At 36.6% G+C, this 23,236-nt stretch overlaps 1 protein-coding gene and 1 long non-coding RNA gene across 4 annotated transcripts in view; one reads left to right on the top strand and one right to left on the bottom strand.

Moving 5' to 3' along the window:
* On the bottom strand, positions 1-22,771 carry nab1a (NGFI-A binding protein 1a (EGR1 binding protein 1)). 3 transcript variants are annotated; one of them, XM_009296205.4, is made up of 9 exons: positions 22,615-22,771; positions 19,966-20,750; positions 16,519-16,652; positions 14,444-14,495; positions 8,250-8,369; positions 7,928-7,945; positions 5,598-5,757; positions 5,364-5,507; positions 1-768 (listed from the first exon to the last, which is right to left on the bottom strand). In XM_009296205.4, the coding sequence occupies exons 1-9, from the start codon at positions 22,715-22,717 to the stop codon at positions 701-703; spliced, it is 1,584 nt and encodes a 527-aa protein (XP_009294480.1). In that variant the 5' UTR covers positions 22,718-22,771; the 3' UTR covers positions 1-700. The 3 variants fall into 3 exon arrangements, with proteins under 3 accessions (XP_009294480.1, XP_005161743.1, NP_001038551.1); XM_005161686.5 differs by lacking the exon at positions 7,928-7,945; NM_001045086.1 differs by lacking the exons at positions 7,928-7,945; positions 22,615-22,771 and having other exon boundaries at positions 10-768; positions 19,966-20,748.
* Positions 22,682-23,236, top strand: part of LOC141380184 (uncharacterized) — a 9,257-nt gene continuing 8,702 nt past the window's right edge. The window contains exon 1 of the long non-coding RNA XR_012397803.1: positions 22,682-22,911. This is a non-coding gene — a long non-coding RNA (uncharacterized lncRNA). The remainder of the gene's footprint in view (positions 22,912-23,236) is intronic.

The raw sequence follows: 23,236 nt of genomic DNA on the forward strand, positions 1-23,236 counted from the left end.
TTTTGTTTTTACTTTTTTGGGTTTGTTTTATTCTTAGAACGGTTCACAAAGACAAGATACAAACACTCGACAAATGTGCATAGAAAAAGACTAATACACAACAGACTAGCACAGCTAGCTAACAAAGTTTGCGAACTTTTTTGCGAACAATCTGTCACATTGTAACATTTAACGACAGCAATATACGCAATGTTTTATGCTGAGAATAAGTCTGATAACAAATACAGTACACACTGTTTTTCTAGTGCTAACATCGAAAGTGACATAATCATCAAAACACGCAAAGCTAATTCTACATATTCAGTTTTCTTTTACGAAGTACACGTTACGTTCATCCTCACCGACAAACTGATACAAACAGATGAATGTCATCATTTAACCTTAAAATCACCTACTATTCTAAGGACCACACACAAGCGTTTTCTACGAAACTTCAGTGCTGAATAACGAACAATTTCCATAAAAATAAGACATGCAAACACGGATTATGTAGTCACAAATACATGAATATACATTTCTCTGTGCACACCGACTGCAGGACATTCGTGTTTTATGTTCTAATATTAGAACTTAAAATAGTTCGTACAAATAAAAAAGAAACAAAATAAATTAATCTCTAGGCATTTACAGTTCGTAAGGCCACACAGTTTCGGTTCTAAATTCACTGAGCAAACAAACTTTGAGAAAGGTGTTGAAGATGTTATCTGGAATCCTCCGGCTCTGATTTGATCTTCTTCTTGTCCAAAAGCTCTTTTTGAGAACCGTTTTCTGAAACAAAAAGGCAACGTTTTATAAATTGGGTTCATTTAAAATGTATTGTAGATTTCCTAAATTAAGGAAATTATTTGTTTGCATTTAACAACATATACTAATAAAGAACAATAAAGTTGCTACAGTTTATATTCTATTCACCTTTGTTAATGTTTTGAAGAATTAGGAACTTTTGAAATATTCATTTTAATTATTTATTCATATATTTACTAATGATAGCGTGTACAATATATAATTTGATGGCAAAGCGCTACACATTTGTATTATTTATTTTTATTCAATGTGATAAATTAGTATTGACTGGAAACTTTAGCATTTTGCAAATTCCTCCCTAAAAACTAAAACAAAATATATTTTATGTTTTGAATGAATAAGCAAGATTAGATCGAATGTGTTTGGTACAGTGTGTGTGTGTGTGTTTGCTATGTACAGTAGGGGGACAAAGTATTCAACATTCAAAATTCAGTATTGTCATTTTTTTTTCTTGTGAATATTTCCCAAGGAGCTGTTGACATGGAATTGAAGCAGATTTTGTTAAAAACCCAAACAATACAAACATAAAAAAAGTGATGTGTAATAACAATGGAATGACACAAAAAGAAAGCACTAAACTACTAAAATGTATTTAATACTTTATTAAAAAGGATTTTTTGATGATGGCAGCTTAAAGACGCCTCTCATATGGACTATAAAGTCACATGAACTGCTTAGGTTGGATTTTTTCACAGACTTCAACAGAGTGTAAAAATCTTGATGGTTCTGGGGGTCTCATCTATCAAATCTGATCTTGAATTTGTATTTTATACTGGATTCAGATCAGGTCATTGGCTGTGCCATTTTCATCTCTGAAAGCATTTGAGAGTTTCCTTGGCTGTGTTCGGGATCATTGTCTTGCTGAAATGTCTACTCTGGTTTCATCTTCATGATCCTGATAATGTAGATGTTGGACTGAAGCAGCGAATATTCATTTACACTGATGAAGGGCAGAGGGTTGCTTAAGAACTACTGAAAGATTTAATCTGCTGTCTGGGCTTTCACTCCCTTTCTGCACCTCCCTTTCTTCATGTGTTCAATAATTTTTTCAGGTGTCATTTCCTTTTATTACAGTTAACTTCATTTGTAAACGAATTAATAGTTTTTTTTTTTTTTTTTGCATAAATGGATTTCCTTGGTTGCTACAAACATCTGGTGAAAGCTTCAAGTCAACAGCACCTTTGTAAATATGTTTCCTGAGGAAAATGGAGACGTGTTTAATACTTATTTCTTATTGTAACAAGTCAGTATGCAAAAAAAGTCAGATGCAATTAATACATTAAATTATTTGATCATAAAAGTAGAAATTTAAAAAAGAATATTTAGCTAAATAATATTTTACTATTGAGCAAAACAGAAAAATCATTAAACAATTTAATAATAATTTTTTTATTATTAAGAAAATATAATAAATTACTACTTGGTACAGACTTTTGTGATTTATTTCATAAATCTCGAATGTCATTCAAAATGTGTACAGTGAATTACAAAATGATTTATTGTCATTTTAATTGTATTTGGTCCATTTATGTGTTTAAAATACTTCGAACAATAATACAAGTGCCAAAAATAAATATATAGATATATATATTTCCTATAGGGCATCATGGTGGCGCAGTGGGTAACACGATCGCCTCACAGCAAGAAGGTCACTGGTTCGAGCTTCAGCTGGGTCAGTTGGCATTTCTGTGTGGAGTTTGCATGTTCTCCCCGTGTTCGCGTAGGTTTCCTCCGGGTGCTCCGGTTTCCCCCACAGTCCAAAGACATGCGGCACAGGTGAATTGAATAAACTAAATTGTCCGTAGTGTATGAGTGTGAATGAGTGTTTATGGATGTTTTTCAGTGATGGGTTGCAGCTGGACGGGCATCCGCTGTGTAAAACATATACTGGATAAGTTGGCGGTTCATTCCGCTGTGGGGATACCTAGATTAATAAAGGGACTAAGCCGAAAACAAAATGTATGATTGAATATATATATATTTTTTTTATATATATAAAAATTAAAACATTTAAAGTTCTAGAATATGAAACAAATGATCAAATTACATTTAAGATGTATTTAAGTGATTTTTCTAGGATAGATTGGGAAATTCTGAATGTCTCTTAATTTAATTAGCATGTTTAGCGCTTGTGTGGATTTAAAAAAATAGAATAGAATAAAAAGGTTAAATATGAAAACTTGTGGAATTGAATATATGCTTGCATTAAAAGCAAAAATATTTTGCATAATAACGTTTAATTCACACAACACTTTGTAAAATAATAAAAAAATAATAATTAAATACAATTTGAATTACATTTGTTTAAGAAATTCTATCAAATAAATGACAAATTAGAACTTCAAGCCTTTTAATATTGCATTATAATGCTTTATTAATATAATTTGCATGTATTTAGTGCATTGTGTGGTTTTTAAAAACACTTCACCAACAGTAAATGTGCCCCCCCAAAAAATCCACCATGTTTGAATTTTCATCAAACTTCAGCCAATTCCAGTCAGCCGCAAGTGCTTACGCCAAAATAAAGCCTGGTACTTTTTACGTCGTTTCAAACCCAACAGCCCAGTTGAGTGCATTAAGCGTGTTTGAGATCAGTGTGCTCAGTAAATGACACTGATTGACATCAGGCTCTGCCCACATTGGTGGCGGAAGAAAAACCCGAAAACGTCAAACAAGCAAGTGAATCCTTACGCCCCCCCTTTTTTTTTCACCTACTCGCAAACGCAGCTTGCGCAGGCAGGTAGGAGTTTCACAGAGAAAGTGCTACATTTGCATGCCAGAGATTGCATACATTACCAAAAAGAAAGTTAAGTTACGTTTGAAGCGTTTGAGGGGGGGTTTTAATGGAGCGTGTTTGTAGGTGTCGATGCGCCAGGATGATACTGTGATAAAACAGTGCCAGTTCATTGCACGGTCCAACAGGAGCTGTGGTAATCATGTTGCAGATTCTTCTTTGAAGATTAGAGCTCTACCTAGACAGCATTTGAAGGCTGTTCCAGAAGGTGGGCGGAAAGAAAAAACGTTACGCTGACTTTAGAGGTCCCACGGTTTGGACAGTTTTTATGGCACAGCCACATGTATTCTTTGCGAAAAGGGCAGGAATCCCAGAATGCATTGGGGTAGAGTGAAATGTGTGGCACTTTTTACAGTGGATTACTTTAAAGTAAGCAGATTGACATTATTAAGGTCAATTCACACTAAGTGACGCAAATGTACGATGCAAAATGAAAAACGCTAAATAAATTGTCGCAATCAACACAAATATTTCACATTGGCTACGATTTATTGGAGCGACACAATTATTTTTCTTGTCCAACTTGTTGATTTTTCCTCTTTTCCCAGCAATGAACCCAAAAATTCTAAATCAAAATTTTAAAATCTATGCTATTATATATAGGCCTAATATGATTTGTGAAGAACGATATATTAAAGCTGATGGCTTAGATGATTTTGATTGGTGCCATTTGAATGCCGTCACCCAACATTAGAAAATCTTTGCTAGAGTGATGAAAGAGCACATCAGAATTGCAAATGTAAATGATTTCAGGAGGGAACAAAGTCCAACAAAAATCGTTATTGGTTATCGGCAAAAATTTTGGCTTGATTTTAAAATGATCCCAATTTGTTAGGAATGTAGATTTTTCAAAAGGTTTATTGTGATGTTGATATACTCTTTTAATAAAAGAGTTATTGATTCATATTGTATATGTGATTTCATACGGGACACGTTTAACGCAATCTCACTGCAATTCGTAACTTTTTGATTTAGTGGCTAATTCGTATAAATTGGTACAATCTCATTCATACAATTTAGTACGATTTGTTCATCCCCAATGACGTTCAGGTTTAGGGGTGGGGCTGGCTTATTTTCGTAAGACTGAACTGTACGAATTCATATGAATTAGTCACTAAACGGACACACATAAAATAGTTGCGTTTCTTCGTGAGATCAGGCTGGATACATTTTATTCAGGATTTAGTGATGACTACAACATTTAAAAGAGCAGTATTTATTTGAAATGCAAAAATTATATGCATTTTGCATCCAGTGAAAAGATTATACAGTCAATTCAGAGTAATTGAACGTAGTTTTTGTTAAATAAACCTGTTAACTGTTTTAAAAAAAAACAACTGTAATGACCATAACTGTCGACATGATGCAAGTGAATGGCATCGTTTGTACAAATATCATTGGGTCAATAGATGCTTCATTAACTTGTAGTTTTTCCCCTCAAAGCACTGTTATTAATTTTTATTGTATATTTATTACAATATTTATTATTTGTACAACTTTTTTTTATGAAGTCTGGTGTGATGTGGATGAAGCGTTAAGCACGAGTGATTCAAAATCACCAAAAATCACTTTAAAAGACATTCTGCGGTGCTATTTGGGCAGATGATGCAATTCGAATGAATGACACGTCACAAATTGAGCATTTCTAGCGTGTGAAATGCTTCATCTAGTGAAAATTTGTGTGTAAGAACAAGAAACAAGTCATTATCTGCAGTTCGCTTAATGGCCACCTGTGTCGCAGCTAATTAGCATAGTAAGCACTAACCTGTGGCCGCCGTCACTCTCTCTTCAGAGTTGTGTTGGTTATGATGTCGCTCCTCTGTGTTGTGTTTATGATGTCGTTTGAGCTCGTTGGCCAACTGACGACCAAGGGGAACATCGGACAGACGCAAGTTTAGAGGTCTTTCGCCTGGATTAAAAAAAACAGAAAGGTGAAATTACACTACTGCTCACACAAACAACGGTAAAGTGGCGGTTGGTAATTGTAAAAGAAACGCACTAGAGAGATGTGAGAGTCCGCTGTTGCAGTGCTGAGCCGTGGGTGTGAGGTATTTTAGAGCCGCTGTTGGAATCCGCCAGTCCAGAGATTTCAGTCGCTCCTGGACGGCAGCGTCCCGCAGGAGCTCCACCTGTTTGGCCAACAGAGAGTCCAGCTGTACCTGCGCACACAAACATTCAATGTGAGCCGAGCCCGAACAAGAAGCACTAAAAGTGTGTGAATTAACTTACAAACAAACATCCCACATGCTGTAGTTTGAACAAACATTGCAAAACAAACGAAAAAAGAAAATCGCACTTTCAAACTAAGGGCTGTTGAAAATTTTACAAAAGATTTAAAAAATTTTAAACACACCGGGATGATTTATCGCTAATGTTTAAAGCCTTGTTGCTAAACTACATGCACCAATGTGAATATGCAAACTAATGTGCATAATGGCATACATGAGAGCATAATATTTGTTTTCTTGGTTTTATGCGAAAACAGTTAAGTCTAAATGTTTAAATTGGTTCAAAACTGACTTTAAACAACACTTAAGACTTTCAAATAAAAATATTTTAAACGACTTAAAAAAACAACAACTTTAAATCGAAGTTCAATTCTGAAAAAATAAGTTCAAAGCTTGTTTAAACAAAATTGCATTGAAAGCTTTTAAAAATGTTTAAAAACATTTGCAAAGGACGTTAAAATGTTCAAACAACTTTTAAACTAACATTCAAACAAATTGTTTTTATTAAAATAACACATTTAAATAAACACTTCAGCTGTCTTTAAAACATTGTTGAAATAAAACCGAAACAAATGTTGCTTAAGTGAGTGATGAAAGAGGACATCAGAATTGCAAATGTAAATCATTTCAGGGGGGAACAAAGTCCAATAAAAATCGTTATTGGTTATCGGCCAAAAATTTTGGCTTGATTTTAAAATGATCCCAATTTGTTAGGAATGTTGATTTTTCAAAAGGTTTATTGTGATGTTGATAAACTGTTTTAATAAAAGAGTTATTGATTTCTATTTAATATGTTATTGCAAACCCGATACGTTCAACGCAATCTCACGACAATTCGGAACTTTTTGATTTAGTGGCTAATTCGTATAAATTGGTACAATCTCATTCATACAATTTAGTACGATTTGTTCATCCCCAATGACGTGCGGGTTTAGGGGCTTATTTTCGTAAGACTGAATTGTACGAATTCTTACGAATTAGTCACTAAACTGACACACATAAAATAGTTGCGTTTCTTCGTGAGATCAAGCTGGATACATTTTATTCAAAAGAAAATCTCACTTTCAAATAAAGTTCAAACAAATTTTTGTTGAAAAGGTTTCACAACATTTCAAATATTTAAGACTTTAGCACATCGAGATATGCCAATCGCTGACGTTTAATGCCTTGTTACTAAACAACGTGTTAAACAGCTTGAAAAACATTTTTACTTTCAGAATTGTTTGATCTTTGATTCAAAGCTTGTTCAAATAAAATTGTGTTGTGAGCCTTTAAAAATATTTTAAAACATTTGTTAAGGACGTTAAAATGTTCAGACAACTTTCAAACAAAACGTAAACCATTCAAACAAACACCGTTTTTAAACATCATTTAAAATAAAGACTTATTCAAACATTCAGTTATCATTCATCTTTAAAACGTTGTTGAAATAAAACCAACAGACATGATTGTTTAAAAGGAAATCTCCCTTTCAAATAAAGTTCAAGCAAAAGTTCTGTTGAAAAGTTTCCAAAACACTAAAAACCTTTAAGGCTTGTGCACAACGGGATGGTTTTCACTTGCACTTATCGCTGATGTTTAATGCTTTGTTACTAAACAGCGTGCGCCAATGTGAATATGCACACCAATGTACAAAATGGCAGACATAAAGAATGATAATAAAAACATAAAATAAAAATGTTGTTTTATTTTACTTTTTGATTTTTGATGCAAAAACAAGTTTAAATGTTTAAATTGCTTTAAAACTCACTTAAATTAACACTTAAGACACACTCAACACAAAAGAAATTCATTTTAAACAAATATGTTTAAATATATTTCAGAAAAAAAATGTACAACAAAGTTTAAACAATTCAGAAAAAAAATTTGTTCAAAGTTCAAACAAAATAGTGCTAACAGCTTTCAAAGATGTTTAAAAACATTTATAAAGGACATTAAAATGTTCAAACAACTTTCATCTAACCTTCAAACAAAACTTAAAACATTCAAACAAACACTGTTTTCAAACAACATTTAAATAAACACTTCTATTTAAAACAAGCATGCAAACAATAAAGGGATAGTTCACCCAAAATTGATTATTCAGCATTTATTTACTCACCATTTGACTTGCTTTCTTCTGTTGAACACAAAAGAAAATATTTTGATGAAAGCTGAAAACATGCAACCATTGACTTAATTTGTTAATCTTACTATGAAGGTCAATGTTAACAGATTTTTAACATTCTATAAAATATCTTCTTTTCTGTTTAACAGAAGAAAGAAACTCACAAAAAGTTTAAAACAACTAAAGGTTCAGTACTCAATGAGTAAATGTTAATTTTTAGGTAAACTATCCCATTTAAAACATTGAAATGAAATTTTCAAACAGTTCCGAAGAAATCCTGCAAACATCAGTGCGTGTTTGTGGTCTCTGGATCTACCTGTAGACTGTGTCTGATGGTCTCTTCTCCTTTAGATTTGGCGACTGCTAGCTGCTCTCTGACCGTCTCCTGACGTGAATGCAGAACCTGAAGGGCCTCCTGAAGATCGTAGACACCATCCTCAAAGAGAAAAGGGAGAGAGATGACCTCACGGAAAAAAATCTACTTTCAGTACAATCAGATGAAAGAAAGTTTCATTTCTTCACGATGCCTCATTTATTTGACTCTCCGGTGCAAATGTGACATTTGCACAAATGGAGAAAGCTGTTAGCTCAAACTGACTCATCACATCTGCAGTTGGCAGTGCCAGAGGAGGAAAGTCATGCTGCTGGAGGCAGGAACCATACAAATAATCATGTTTTACACTTGCGTTGCATTTAGTCTTTCCCAAAACTACACTTATAATGTCGGTGAAGGTTTGTTGCATGGTTTTCACATACAATCAAAAACTTTGGGCATTTACACAAGCAATGTGATCATCAGTTCTTTGCATAATGCAATAATTCATATAAATAGTTCATGTAGGACAATGTACAGGTCAAATATAAGAGCAGTGATTTAAGTTTTTAGGGGTCAAGTCAAAATAATAGTAGTTTATAATTAAATTCTGAATTTTTATATCACTTTTCATAAAGTAAAAATTAGATTTTATCATTTTTCTCAAAACTTTCTGTCCTGAAATTGAGTAATAAGAAACTATTCAAAACCATACCATACTTATTGTTAATTATTAGCAAAATTAAATTTAGTATTCAAATGATATTAACTTTACTGGGGTCTTAATAATGCATAATATGCATAAAAACCTAAATAAATATCTTATATATAGACAAGTAAAAATTATATATATGTATAATAGATGGGCATACATACATTTTTAAAATCTAGATTAAAATGGCTCATTTAAATTCTGCCGAAGGCATTCAGAATATGTGTGCTACCCAAATAATAAGTCTTTGAGAACAGGTTTCTCAAGCCAGGTGGCGCATTAATACAGGGGGTCATCTCCTGTTTTCAAATGCATCACAAACTGCTTGAGAAACTGTTCTACTATGATAATTGGTGATGAAAATAAATGATGTTCAATAGGATGTACTTGTGTTCACTGTTTATTCAGTTAAATGTGAGTTTGAAATGTAGGCCCACATAAGCTCGAAACAGCGACTTTTGATCATCTTAATCCGACTAAAATCATAACTGAACTAAACAGAAATGGAATTAAGACATGTAGAGTATGCAGATATTAGTGGAATTATAAGTAAAGTAAACATTATAAATATGTAAACACCGCGATCAAACTATTACCGTCATGTAGGACTTTTTGTCATGTTGTCCGACAAGTTCCACACACACGCGGATGTCAGTAAAGGACGGCACACAAACACACACACGTTGCGAAAAGCGGAAGTTTTTTTTCTTTACATTTGGCGTGCGTTATTAAACTCCATAACATGTTCACCAGTCTTTACTCCTTATTTTCGTCTTATACCCTAGTTTGTCAAGGGGCATGAATGAAATGTTCATGAGTTAAAGTGAAACTGCCGAACTGGAGTTAAAGTCTGGCATCCTGCTGATTTGATTCAAAAGGACACTTTTTTGTCAGATGGCTCACCGGTCAGGTATTCATCTGCGCTAAACTATCAAGGTGAAAGTCATTATAGGTTGCGTGGAATAGACCCAGCTCCCCAACCCAACTTTGAGAATAAATTAACGGCGATAATTTTTTTATTGCAGCACATTAACACCAATAACAGCCCACAACTAATATATTAATATACTAATATATCATTTTGCTGGACTTGTCAGCTGCTTTTGACACTGTCAACCACCAGATCCTGCTATCTACGCTTGAGTCACTGGGCGTTGCGGGCACTGTTATACAATGGTTCAGATCTTACCTCTCTGACAGGTCATTCAGGGTGTCTTGGAGGGGAGAGGTGTCCAACCTACAGCATCTAAACACTGGGGTACCTCAAGGCTCTGTTCTTGGGCCACTTCTCTTCTCCATCTACACATCATCTCTAGGACCAGTCATCCAGAGACATGGATTCTCCTACCACTGCTATGCTGATGACACCCAGCTATACCTCTCTTTTCATCCTGATGATCCCTCGGTCCCAGCTCGTATCTCAGCCTGCCTGTTGGATATTTCACACTGGATGAAAGATCATCATCTTCAGCTGAACCTCGCAAAAACGGAAATGCTTGTAGTTTCTGACAACCCGACTCTACACCATAACTTTTCAATCCAGATGGATGGGGCAACCATTACTGCATCCAAAATGGTGAAAAGCCTTGGAGTAACGATTGATGACCAACTAAACTTCTCTGACCACATTTCTAGAACTGCTCGATCGTGCAGATTTGCACTCTATAACATCAGAAAGATCCGACCCTTCTTATCTGAACATGCAGCTCAACTCCTTGTTCAAGCTCTTGTTCTCTCCAAACTGGATTACTGCAACTCTCTACTAGCTGGGCTTCCAGCTAACTCTATCAAGCCTCTTCAACTGCTCCAGAATGCAGCAGCACGAGTTGTCTTCAATGAACCTAAACGAGCACATGTCACTCCGCTGCTAGTCCGTTTGCACTGGCTGCCAGTTGATGCTCGCATCAAATTCAAAACTCTGATGTTTGCCTACAAAGTGACTTCTGGCCTAGCACCTTCTTATCTGCACTCACTTCTGCAGATCTATGTGCCCTCCAGAAACTTGCGTTCTGTGAATGAACGTCGCCTCGTGGTTCCATCCCAAAGAGGGAAAAAATCACTTTCGCTCACGCTCACGCTCAATCTGCCCAGTTGGTGGAATGAACTCCCTAACTGCATCAGAACAGCAGAGTCACTCGCTATTTTCAAGAAACGACTAAAAACTCAACTATTTAGTCTCCACTTCACTTCCTAATCTGCAATTGCCTCTTTGAATATCACACTAATTGTACAAAAAAAAAAAAAAAAAAAAAAAAAAAAAAAAAACTACTAACACTTCCCTTCTTAGACTTTACAGACCTGAAACTTGCCTTTAGTACTTATTCATTGTTGCTCTTAGTTGTGTAAATTGCTTCCTTGTCCTCATTTGTAAGTCGCTTTGGATAAAAGCGTCTGCTAAATGACTAAATGTAAATGTAAATATATATATATATATATATATATATATATATATATATATATATATATATATATATATATATATATATTTATATATATATATATATATATATATATATATATATATATATATATATATATTTATATATATATATATATATGCGCGTGTGTGTGTGTATGTATGTATGTATGTGTGTATATACACACACACACACACACACACACACACAAACACACACACACACACACACACACACACACACACACACACACACACACACACACACACACACACACACACACACACACACACACACACACACACACAAACACTCAACCTGACAAGTCTTGTTGTCTATCCAAGTTTTAGGAACATCAAATAATAACTTGACTTCTAGTTAATCATTTGGTATCAGAAGTGGCTAATATGAACGGCAAAGACCTTTAGATTACGCTTATTTTTGCCAAAATAACATGATCATGTCTTGATTTTTAATCATTTAATTAGGACAGTAAGGTCTGACTTTGCTTAGACAAAAGCCTTGTCACTTCACAGAAATAATGTACAGTATAGAATATAAAATCATGCTGTAGTTGAAAAATAATAATATGTGTGTGGCTCCCATAAGCTTGGAGGACTTGTGTGCAAACTTAAAACACATGCCATGGCAATGCTCCTGTTTGTCCTCACTAGTGCTTCTCATATTATTCTAAAAGACTGGCCGTTGTCACCTTCAAACCAATTTTTCACTTTGTGTCGCCCATTGACAACCTCCGCATTTTCCTCTGAGGTCACCATCACTTATATGTGTGTGTGTGTGTGTGTGTGTGTGTGTGTGTGTGTGTGTGTGTGCGTGCGTGTGCAAGGGTGTGTGTGTGTCCACATATGACGTTCGACAGCCACAGCAATGCGTGGGTAATTCAGAAAGCACCCACAGGATGATGTCAATTATGTGTTTCAGTCCACAGTGTGCTTCTCCGCCTGAATGATTGTGCGTTTGCTGTTCTTTATCCAGAAAACCACGCGAAAACAACTTCCGTTCAAAACAAGCTGGCTAATTCTAGCTTTAATTTGACAGCTGGAGAGATTTGTTTTCAGTGCTTTTGTTGACTTACAGACTGAGAGAGATACGAAAACTATTATCGTTTATTATATCATAAACTCATATTTCCATTATTTATTGTTTTAAAAAGAAGCTTCAACCAAGGCTGGATTTATTTGATCTTGAAAGGTCTTGATTTGTTTTTTCAAATACTATATTATGTGTTAAAAACTAATATTATTACTACTAATACAAATATATTTAAGAAGAAAAGGATGCATCATTTTAAAAATTTGTTTATTTAAAATATATGTAGTTTTGTTTGATTTAGTATGAAAAAACAACATAGCCCATGAATAATAATAAATACATTGCTTATTAAATAGTGATTTTTTCCCTAAATTTTAGTTTAGTAATCAAATATTTTTTCTTTTAGATGCATGCAATACAGAAAAACAAATTCAGTTATATTTTAGTTAGACATTTTGTTATAAATTAAAACCATTTAAATGCTCTTTGATCTCAACCATACACTCACTGGCCACTTTATTAGGTACACCTTACTAGTACCGGATTGGACCCAATTTGCCTACAGAACTGCCTTAATCCTTCGTGGCATAGATTTATTAAGGTAATGGAAATATTCCTCAGAGATTTTGTTCATTTTGACATGAGAGCATCATGCAGTTGCTGCAGATTTGTCACATCCATGATGCGAATGTCTAGATCCACCACATCTCAAAGGTGCTCTATTGGATTGAGAGATCTGGTGACTGTGGAGGCCATTTGAGTACAGTGAACTCATTGTCATGTTCAAGAAACCAGTCTGAGATGCTTCACGCTTTATGACATGCCGCGTTATCCTATTGGAAGTACACTGTGGTCATAAAGGGAAAATATCCCCCACACCATTACACCACCACCACCAGCCTGAACCGTTGACACAAGGCAGGATGGATCCATGCTTTCATGTTGTTGATCCCAAATTCTGACCCTACCAACCAAATGTCACAGCCGAAATCGAGACTCATCAGACCAGGCAAAGTTTTTCCAATCTTTTATTGTCCAATTTTGGTGAGCCTGAGCGAATTGTAGCCTCGTTTTCCCGTTCTTGCCTGACAGGAGTGGCACCCTGTGTGGTCTTCTCCTGCTGTAGCCCATCCAAGGTTGGACGTGTTGTGCATTCAGAGATGCTCTTCTGCATACCTCGGGTTCACATTTCTTTCCCATTCTGATGCTCAGTTTGAACTGCAGCTCATCGTCTTGACCATGTCTACATGCCTAAATGCATTGAGTTGATTGGCGGATTAGAATTTTGTGTTAACAAGTAGTTTGACAGGTGTACCTAATAAAGTGGCCGATGAGTGTAAAAGGTAGAGTAAATCTTGATAAATACATGATTCCATGTTAAATTCGTAATTTTATATTCACTGAATTTTTTTTTTATCTTAGAAAGAAAATCTGTTAATAGGTAAACAGCCTCAGATATAAAATATATAATAAAGCTAAACAGCAGTTAATTTAAAGTAATTAATTTATCATTATACACATCATATATATTATTATACATGTAAATAATGTTTATAAAATGTCAGTCAAGCGTTTCAGAGAACTCCATAAAAACAACTTCCTTTCAAAACAAACGAGCGAATTTCAGTTTAATTTGACGTCTTGAGACTCTTGTTTGCGGTGGTTTTATTGACTTTGCGGCACCACAGAGATTCAAAAACAATACCATTAACTTTTAAGATGTTCACCCAGAGGCGCAGACCGCCGCTCTTGGGAAAATCTGTGCAAACGCGACATTTCGGAGTGAATCATGACACTAATTACTCTCTGGAGATGGAGCGCACAAACACTGCGCTAATTCAGACACAACGGGAAGGCGGATGGCAATAAATATCGTGACAAGAGCGCAAAACTAATAAAGAAGTCCCAAGAAACCACCTGGAGCTCCATTTACAAAGCTGAGACGCCTCATGCAAATAAAGATGTTTGTAGCAGTGGAGTTTATGAATATCAAATGAACGCTGGGTTAAACTTACTTCAGATTTAATCCGTTTGGGAGAGGGTTCGTCTTCATCAACGCAGTGGGACCTAGAATAAAGAGGGATTTTGAGTTAACAGTGTTTTAAACAAGGAATTGCAGTGAAAGTAGAGGAACAGCTAAAAATGTGAGGATAACTTTAGAAAATAATCTTTATTTTAGTGTATATGGCCCGTAATTAAATTAAAGCTGAATATGTTTTGTGACTTTTAAGTATACTCGTTCATGTATATGCTAGCTCACTCTAAAATTTATACAGTGGACAAAATAAATTGATAACTCATCTTATTAATGAGGTTTTATACACAGTAAAAAGCAATTAGTTATTTTACTTAAAAAATTTGACTTAATAAGTGAGTAAACCCACTGTAACTTGGAACTGGTAAGTCGACAATTTTTATAATTATACACGGTTCATTTACTAAAACATTTTAAGGTAAAGTTTACTACAAACGTTTAAAAGTAAGGTCAACGAATAGGTTTTTATAGTGTGTAAATTTTTTCCAATCAGACACTCAATTGGATAAGAAAGCCGTCCTTCCTCTTTAATCTTAGCCACTGTTTTTGCATCGGCTGTCATATTTATTTATATGTATTCATATATATATATTAGGGTCGTCTCAATACTGAAGTTTTAAAAACATCCATTTCCTGCTAACAATTCAGCGCTACTGAGCATGTTCATATACAGTGCTGATTTGCCGTTGTGCTCACGTGCTCAACAGAAATGATTGGCTGCGTCCGAAACCTCCTACTACTCAGTAGGTACTGCATTTGAATGTAAACGTTCTACTCAGCCGTTAGAAAGTACGTTCTATACAGTATGAATGTGAAAAGTATGAATGGAATTCGGACGTACTACATCCGCCATTTTGTCATGGTCACGCGACCTACCTGCGTCATTTGCGTCGCTTCACTCCCATTCATGAATTCGCTCGTGGGGCATCATGGGATAGCGCAGCGTGCATGGGATGCGCACTCCAGAATCTCGCCGGAAGTAGTAAGTCATCCGGGTACTTCTCGCATACTGATTTTCGAATTCTATGAATTCGGACATACTACTCGGCTCTCATACTGATTTTTACCATACTATATAGGATGGAAGTATGCGGTTTCGGACGCAGCCATTGATTGGCCGTGAAGGTCATCAGTTCACAGTACTCTTTGCTGTTTACTGAGTGTAACCACAAATACAGGGACAGTGACGTGTTTCAAAGCCACGTCGATCGGCTAGTTTGTCAATAAGCTAACATACGAGCGATGTACTGATGAATCTCAACTTTAAAATGCTTTAGTGTCCCTGTATCTGTGGTTACCCGCGGTAAACAGTGGTGAGCTCGGTAACCTAATGAACTTCACGGCCAATCACAGTCATTTCTGTTGAGCACAGGTGAATGCTCTGGCAAATCACTGCTGTTCAAGAACATGTTTAGCAGCGCTCAAATTTCAGCGGGAAATGGAGGTTTTTAAAATTTTAGTATCGTTTGGTAACGATTATCGATTGATAACCGTCATATATATATATATATATACACACACACACACACACACACACACACATATATATATATATATATATATATATATATATATATATATATATATATATATATATCGTAATCATATTCCAAATATAAAGAGATATTGGGTAACATATCAAACAAAATTTTAGTATCAGTATAAATATAGTATTTTAAACAATCCATTTAAAACATGGAAAGCATTAATGAATCATTTTAACAATGGATTTTCTATTCAATCAAAAGAAATGTAAGAAATTGCAAAGTAGTAATGCGCTAGACTTTGAGCCCTCAAAAAATTCTTACAGACACTGCAATAGTGTTAAAATGCCATTTTTTTTGCAATTTTTCAGATTTTACCTTAAGTTAGCAATCTTTTTTTAACAAAAAAGGGAAAGCCCAACTTATATTGGTAACATGTCTTCAAGTGACAAAATTTACAAGTCAGGGTTCACCAAATCAGTACTTTCAACTTTGAATCCCAGTGAAATTTCCAGACATATAAATGGAAGTTACTAAAATTAAAAGTGGAGTGTGATCACCAGCCCTTTACCTGCTGCTCCTGCGACTGTACTTGTAGGTCACCTCGCGAGAAATCTGCCTGGCCAGTGAGAAAAGTTCATCTCTTCGGGTCAGCAGTGACAGATCTTTTATACACAGCTGAGCAGATGCTTCATTTACGGTTAGCTAAACAGTAAACAAAACAATGAAAACAAAGGTCACTTAGTAATTTACAGTAAAAATGTTTTGATAATCACCAGTTAACTTAGCACAGAATGGCCAAGTTTGGCCCCCCATAATCAAATTCAAACTTAATTTAATCAAGGTCTTAGGCCATGTCTACAAGGGTATTTTTGTATACAGAATTTTGCCTGATTAATTTTTTTTTTATCTCATCCACACAAGCATGGTTTAAAAAAAATTGTCCACATGAAAATGCAAAAATGCTCTATGAAGTGAGACGGTGCTCACTGCAGAGCCATTTGAGCAGAGCTGAGCTCCAGCGAGGGGGAGCATGAGCTCTCGCTCCTTCTCCTATAAGCTGTTTTAATGCGTACACAAACCCCACCCCTAACCCTACCCCCAGTGACATCACTCGTAGAAGAAGTGCAAGAAAGGAGGAGCGAGAGCTCATGCTCCCCCTCGCTGGAGCTCAGCTCTGCCCAAATGGCTCTGCAGTGAGCACCACTTGTTTGAAGTGGCATTGTCAAGAGCATGCTAAAGGAAAAGGTGGCGATACACTCCCAAACAAAGTCATTTTGGCCAATCAGATCCTCAAAAAAAGGTTATTATTGACTCAGCTGTCAACATGGTGCACAGAGATGTGCATTTTGTAAACAACAGAGACCAAAGTGTACAATTTGACGTTACACATTGGAAATGACTCCAATATGAAATGAAAAGCCAATAACTCCAGTTTCACCAGCTACACAGACTGCAGTGTTTTTGAAAATATTCACTCTAATTGGAGTTTTAAGAGAAGTTTATTTATCTCAGTTTCTTACCTCAGTATCTTCATCTTGAAGAAACCCCACTTCCACCCCTACTCCTCCCTCTTTTTTCCTGATTGGGCAACATGGCAGTCAAGTGATTAGCACTGTTTGCTCTCAGCAAGAATGTCACCAGTTAAAAGTTCTTACTGGAGCAGTCAACATTTCCGTGCGGAGTTTGCATGTTCTCCCCATGCTTGCGTGAGTTTCCCCTGGGTTCCCCAGTTTCCTCCCACAGACCAAAAACATGCGATATAAGTAATTTGAATATAACAAATTGGCACTATAGACGAGCTTTAAGTAAGCAGTATAGCTATAGCAATATAGCTATCCCTATAATCTGTCACCAGACTTTAACAAGTTGGGGAGTTCATCGAGATCTGAGCTCAAACTCTTGTCTCGCCCTATCAATGGGAGAGAGCCCAGGGCTCAAGAATCTTATAAGCTCAGGGCTCGGAATGCCAAACAAGCTTTATTATTAATCATCAGCTAAGTGTGAGTAGTTGAAAAAAGTTTCTATTTCAGTGACCCGATACTGTGTTTAAGTGTGGACGAATGGCCAAACCTCACAGAAAAAGCTGTGAAGTTGAAAATACCCATACTCATGTGGACAGTTCTTTCAGGACTGCGCCTTTCCAGGTTCAAATTTGCCAACTCTGTCTTAAGACTTGCTAGCACAGTGCAATTTCATTCACAATTTGGTTGTCTGAGACAAATTTTGGAATTCCTCAAAAATTCCTATAATACTAAAACAAAAATCTGTGGTCCTTGATTGTTAGTTGGAAATTTTCACAGACAGTTGATTTATAGCTATAGCAAGAGTCGTTCTTGCAGTGTGAACCATTAAGAGGGCTAAGCATCATCTTCAATTCACCTCAAGGAAACATTGCAACTTTTAAATATATCATTCTTTTCCTGTTTTATTATCAAGCATGGTTTGAGTAAAATTAAAGCTACAGATAGGGCTGGGCGATTTTTCAGATTTTTTCGATTAATTCGAATTTACGTTTTAAGACGATTTAATTTTGAATGAAATTGAGAAATCGCGATTTATGTGAAATATATATATTTAATACATTATAATGGCACCAATGCGCTTGGGTTCACTCTCTGTATGAAGCAGGAAGCACACCAGAAGCGCCTCTTGGAGACGGGCCGCACAGCACCACGCCATGGATTTTAGAATTCTAAACAGGTTTCTATACACACACCGGCGCCGCCCAGCCACGATTCACGAAGCAGTTCATATTTCAGCTGGCCCACAGAGCGCCATCTGATTAGTTTCATGTTAAATATCATGTGAATGTGCGCGTTTGGTGTGTGATAGTTTAAACTTTCATGTGCACGCCGTGTCGCGGCGCTTTTGGTGTGCAACCTGCTTGACAAGTCATGTAGGATTTTACTTGTTGCACGTCTGTGTGGATTGTCAAGACATATTCCACAATCAAGTCGATAAACTCGATCTCAACATGTATGAAGGACGTAAAAGCCTGCCATGTTTAAAACCGCACCGATCTTTTGGTTGGAACACGAGTAGAGGTGAGGGACTGTAGCAGTGAAAATGAAAGTACCCGCCCCCATGGCGTCATTTAGCGGACCTAGTTGAAAACCAGACAGATCAGCCAGCATAATAGAGAGTGGAGCAAAGCGCATCAAATGATCGGTATTTAAAAGGGGGAAAAAAGAAAAATAGATTTAATTTATTATTTTATATTAAACACATCTGGTACTTGTATTTGCTCCTGCTATACGTCCAAAACTTCACACATTGGGTTAAATTAGGCTTTATATTTTCCATGTTCAGTCCTTTTTCTTCTACTGTATCTTTTTAAGAACAAGGCAGCAGCATTACAACCTGTCATTCAATCAGAAGACAAAGTCAAAGCTGAGCTGACAGCCAATCTTTTCTAGGCTCAGCACAACTTGCAAAAAATACCTCTGTATTCCTGCAAGTGCAATATTTACACAAATATTTCTTATTCAAATCTTCAGCAACGCTATTTAACTCGTGAATTTGTTTTACATTTATTTACACCTTGACCGATTATTGTAGGACATGGCCATTAAAAATACAATGTTCCTTAACCAGATGGTTTTTCCAATTACTTTTAAAGAGAGTGTTACTTCAGTCATGTTGTTGTAATGTTTTGAGAAGACTAGTAACTCAATAAAAAAAAATCAAAATCGAAATCGTGAATCGGTCAAACCTTATAAAAAACCTAGATTTTTTTTTTTTTTTGCTAAATCGCTCAGCCCTAGCTACAGATTGTTTATATTTACTTTAAAAGAGCATTTCAGAATGCAGGTAACTTAACAGGTCATGGATTGATGAGGTTAAACTCCAAATGAGCCTTGCGTGTGTTCATATTTGTCGAGTCTTGATTATCTGACATTACGACAGCCGAGATCTTACAGTGTGTATCATGTTTGGCAACAGTCTGACAAGCTACAATTGAAAATGGTAATTAAAAATTGCAGTGTGAGTCGGGAGATAGAAGAACCAGCCAAACCTCATGCATTGTAAGCTGCCGTCCGTCCCGCCTCTTAGAATCAAATCGCCCATAGATGGCGCTGTATTTCCGAATCTCCACCTCCTTTTGTGGATCGTCGTCACTCATCTCGCAGATGTGGCCGATCATCTTACTGAGCTTCTTATTAGTACGAATGTGTTCTTTGACCTCTGTAGGATCACTCTTGGACAGAGTGTGGGAGAGCCGCTCTACGCACTCCATCACACACTGGACGCCAGCCGAATCAAGAGTATCGAGAGCATCATGAGGTGAACACGGAGAACACGCTCCTGATGGAGATAAACTATGCTCGCTCTCGCTTCCCCAGAAACGACTTTCACTTGCTCCTTGTAACGGCGAGCAACCTGGAGTCCCGTCCCTGCTGAGATCAAGCCTTCCGGGACTGGGGCTTGTAGGTAATAAAGCCCTAGGAACGACGAGCTGGTTTTGTTGCCCATTGCTGTGGACGCCGGGGGAACTTTCGGGGAGCTTGTACACTGGGATACTACAGACAGGAAGAGACGTCAATGGTTGGTTGAAGAGGGAAGGATTGGTTACCCAATCCCGTAGTGCCTTCTGGAGTCGGCGAACATGGAGGGGTTTGGTTGCCATTCCAACAAGGGCCATGATTTCAAGGAACTCTTCCTCGCCAGCCTCGCAGAGTTGCTGCACATCATCGCCGCCCTGCTGGATGAATGCTTCATAGTAGCAGAGCAAGTTTGCCTTCTGCAGGATGCGATAGAGTTGAAGCTCGCCCAAGGATCGTGGCAGGAGCACTGACATGGCTACATGTGCAAAAATAAAACAAGTCAAGCTTGTCCAATCGACAACATTTTACTAGCTAACTTTAACGTATGCAAACAAACACTTTGTCGTTATTTTGAACATAAAAGACACATTTAAAAATTTTTGGTCAACTTTCCTGAGTTCTTTGAGGGGATGATCTTTGGGAAAGTGTGTATGTCAGGGGTGTCCAAACTCGGTCCAGGAGGGCCGGTGTCCTGCACAGTTTAACTACAACTTCATTTAACACACCTGCCTGGAGCTTTCTAGTACACCTAGAAAGAGCTTGATTAGTTGGTTCTGGTGTGTTTAATTGGGGTTGGAACAAAAAAATTGCAGGACACCGGCCTTCCAGGATCGAGTTTGGACATCCCTGGTGTATGTAGTCAACATTTGAAGTGGATCATCACCTTTCATCGAAGTTGTTTTAAAACTATTGAACAACATCCATTCTTGTCTTAGGACAATTTTGATTAACCTCTAATGTTGACTACTGCATATGCTTTTTCTTATCTGCCTAATATTATGTAATAAATTCCTGCTATGTACATATAAATCCAAAAGGCCATTTTGGATTAAAAGGTTTATATAGATATTAGATATACAAAGCTGTAATTATTATTTTTTCATGCATTCAAACTAAATTTTAATCAGTGTGTTCCTTATGGGCTGTTTGAACACATTCATGCACACAAACAATCAAAACTCAAAATGTTTCAGATCCCATTTACACTTGTATATAGCATTGTCCACATGACTGGATATACAAAACTGCATTTTCATTCTTGGAGTAAACAAAGCATTTGCAAAGTCATTAGCTAAGCTAACATTTTTCTGTTTACGTCTCCTGAAAAGAAGCGAAACAACTTTAGCCTTTACCTGTTAATTGACCATAGCCAATATGTACTGACCTACTAGTAACAACTTTAAAAGGTTTTGGAGAGAACTTATCATGGGTCTGCAGATTTAATGTAAACGGTGATTAACAAGGAAGCAATTGTTAATTATTTTGACAGGCTTTAGCCAGGGTAACACAGTGCCATATTTAATTTTTGACAGGAATGAAAATGAAGCTTAATTGTGTTAAGATAAATGTGTTCTGTGGACTTTCCTGTACAAGCTTATAGCAATATTTCAAATCAAAGCTTAAGAAGTTGTGGGTTTAAATCTTAATTTAGGCAACTTTAAACGGTAGGTCCACATTTTCATTAGCACATAAATCAAGTTGGCATCTACACTGACTAATATAAATCCGTCATATCAATGAATAATGTTTGGATGCAAACTTTTAATGCATTAAAAGCTCAAACTAGATCCAAAACTCTAGCATTTGCAAAAAGTTATAGTTATAGTCAACACAATCCTTATTTTTCATTCAAACAGAAATTAATGACTGTAAATAGAAATAACCAGTCTATCTTCTGTTCCCTATAGGAGCATTTGCCATTAGTACTTTTGCCATGCAAGTACTTATCAGATATTTTGATTCAGACCGACTTTATTACAGGGGAAATCCATTTGGCACAGTTCATGCACCTTGCTTAAGTGCACAAAGGCACCTAACTTAGTGTGAAATTCTTGTACATTAAACCAATTTAAGATTTACAAATGCAAATGCAAACAGACATGTCACACATAAGTTCATTCTGCTGCAAACACAGCCGTGCATTACACTATTCTTTACAACGCAAACTGCAAATCACTTCAAACTATTGCCTCACATGCACCAGTGAATCTAACGCATATAACTCTCTCTATACAATTTCATAGCAGCCCAGACCATCATGATCTGCTCTGTCTACCCTCCAATGCTAAATGCCTGTATACATACGTATATGAATTGTGTAGGATATCATCTTTACGTACCTCTTTTCCGAAGCTGGAGCGCGCGACTGCTCCCGGTGCTCACCGGAGTCTCGAGGCTGCGCTCCGCCTCTCGCGCAGGAGAGAAAGTGCGTTGAAGGCTCATCGCTTCTGTCTCTCTCTCGATCTGTCTACCTCTCTTTCTCTCTCTTTCTTGTGTGGGGATATTCCGATGTAAAGCTGCATTGCTCTCTCACTCCCACGCGCGGGCTTGACGCAAATCCTCGCGGGGGCGGCGCTGCGCGTGGGACGAATACCAACGAGAGAAAGAGAGAGAGGAGACCTCAACGGTCATACACGGTAAACACACACACATTCATGATGACATATTGAGGAATATTACTTACAGTGATGGTGTTTTTTTCGACACTAACCCACACAGCCTTCAGTGGGCCAGTACACTTTTTTTGTGGTGTCCATGTTCGTAGATGTAAATAAGGGAAACCGGGGCACATTATTGCACTTTTTTTTGGACAACGGTAAATGTTTTGCAAGGTTTTACTTTTAAAAGTTAGTGATATAGGTAAATGTATGATTAAAAGTCGTGGCTATGAAGCAATTTGGTACAAAATGCGATTCAGCCTATATTTTAAAGTCTATGGATTCAGCCTATTATTTTGCTATT

Source organism: Danio rerio, chromosome 22 (assembly GCF_049306965.1).
Source record: "Danio rerio strain Tuebingen ecotype United States chromosome 22, GRCz12tu, whole genome shotgun sequence".
Lineage (NCBI taxonomy): Eukaryota > Metazoa > Chordata > Actinopteri > Cypriniformes > Danionidae > Danio > Danio rerio.

Coding starts and splice junctions, on each gene's coding strand:
- nab1a (XM_009296205.4), bottom strand. CDS start 22,717: ATGAGCCTTCAACGCACTTTCTCTCCTGCGCGAGAGGCGGAGCGCAGC. Junction 20,751..22,614: donor GCTCCAGCTTCGGAAAAGAG/GTACGTAAAGAT, acceptor TTGCACATGTAG/CCATGTCAGTGCTCCTGCCA. Junction 5,508..5,597: donor CGGACTCTCACATCTCTCTA/GTGCGTTTCTTT, acceptor TTTTTAATCCAG/GCGAAAGACCTCTAAACTTG.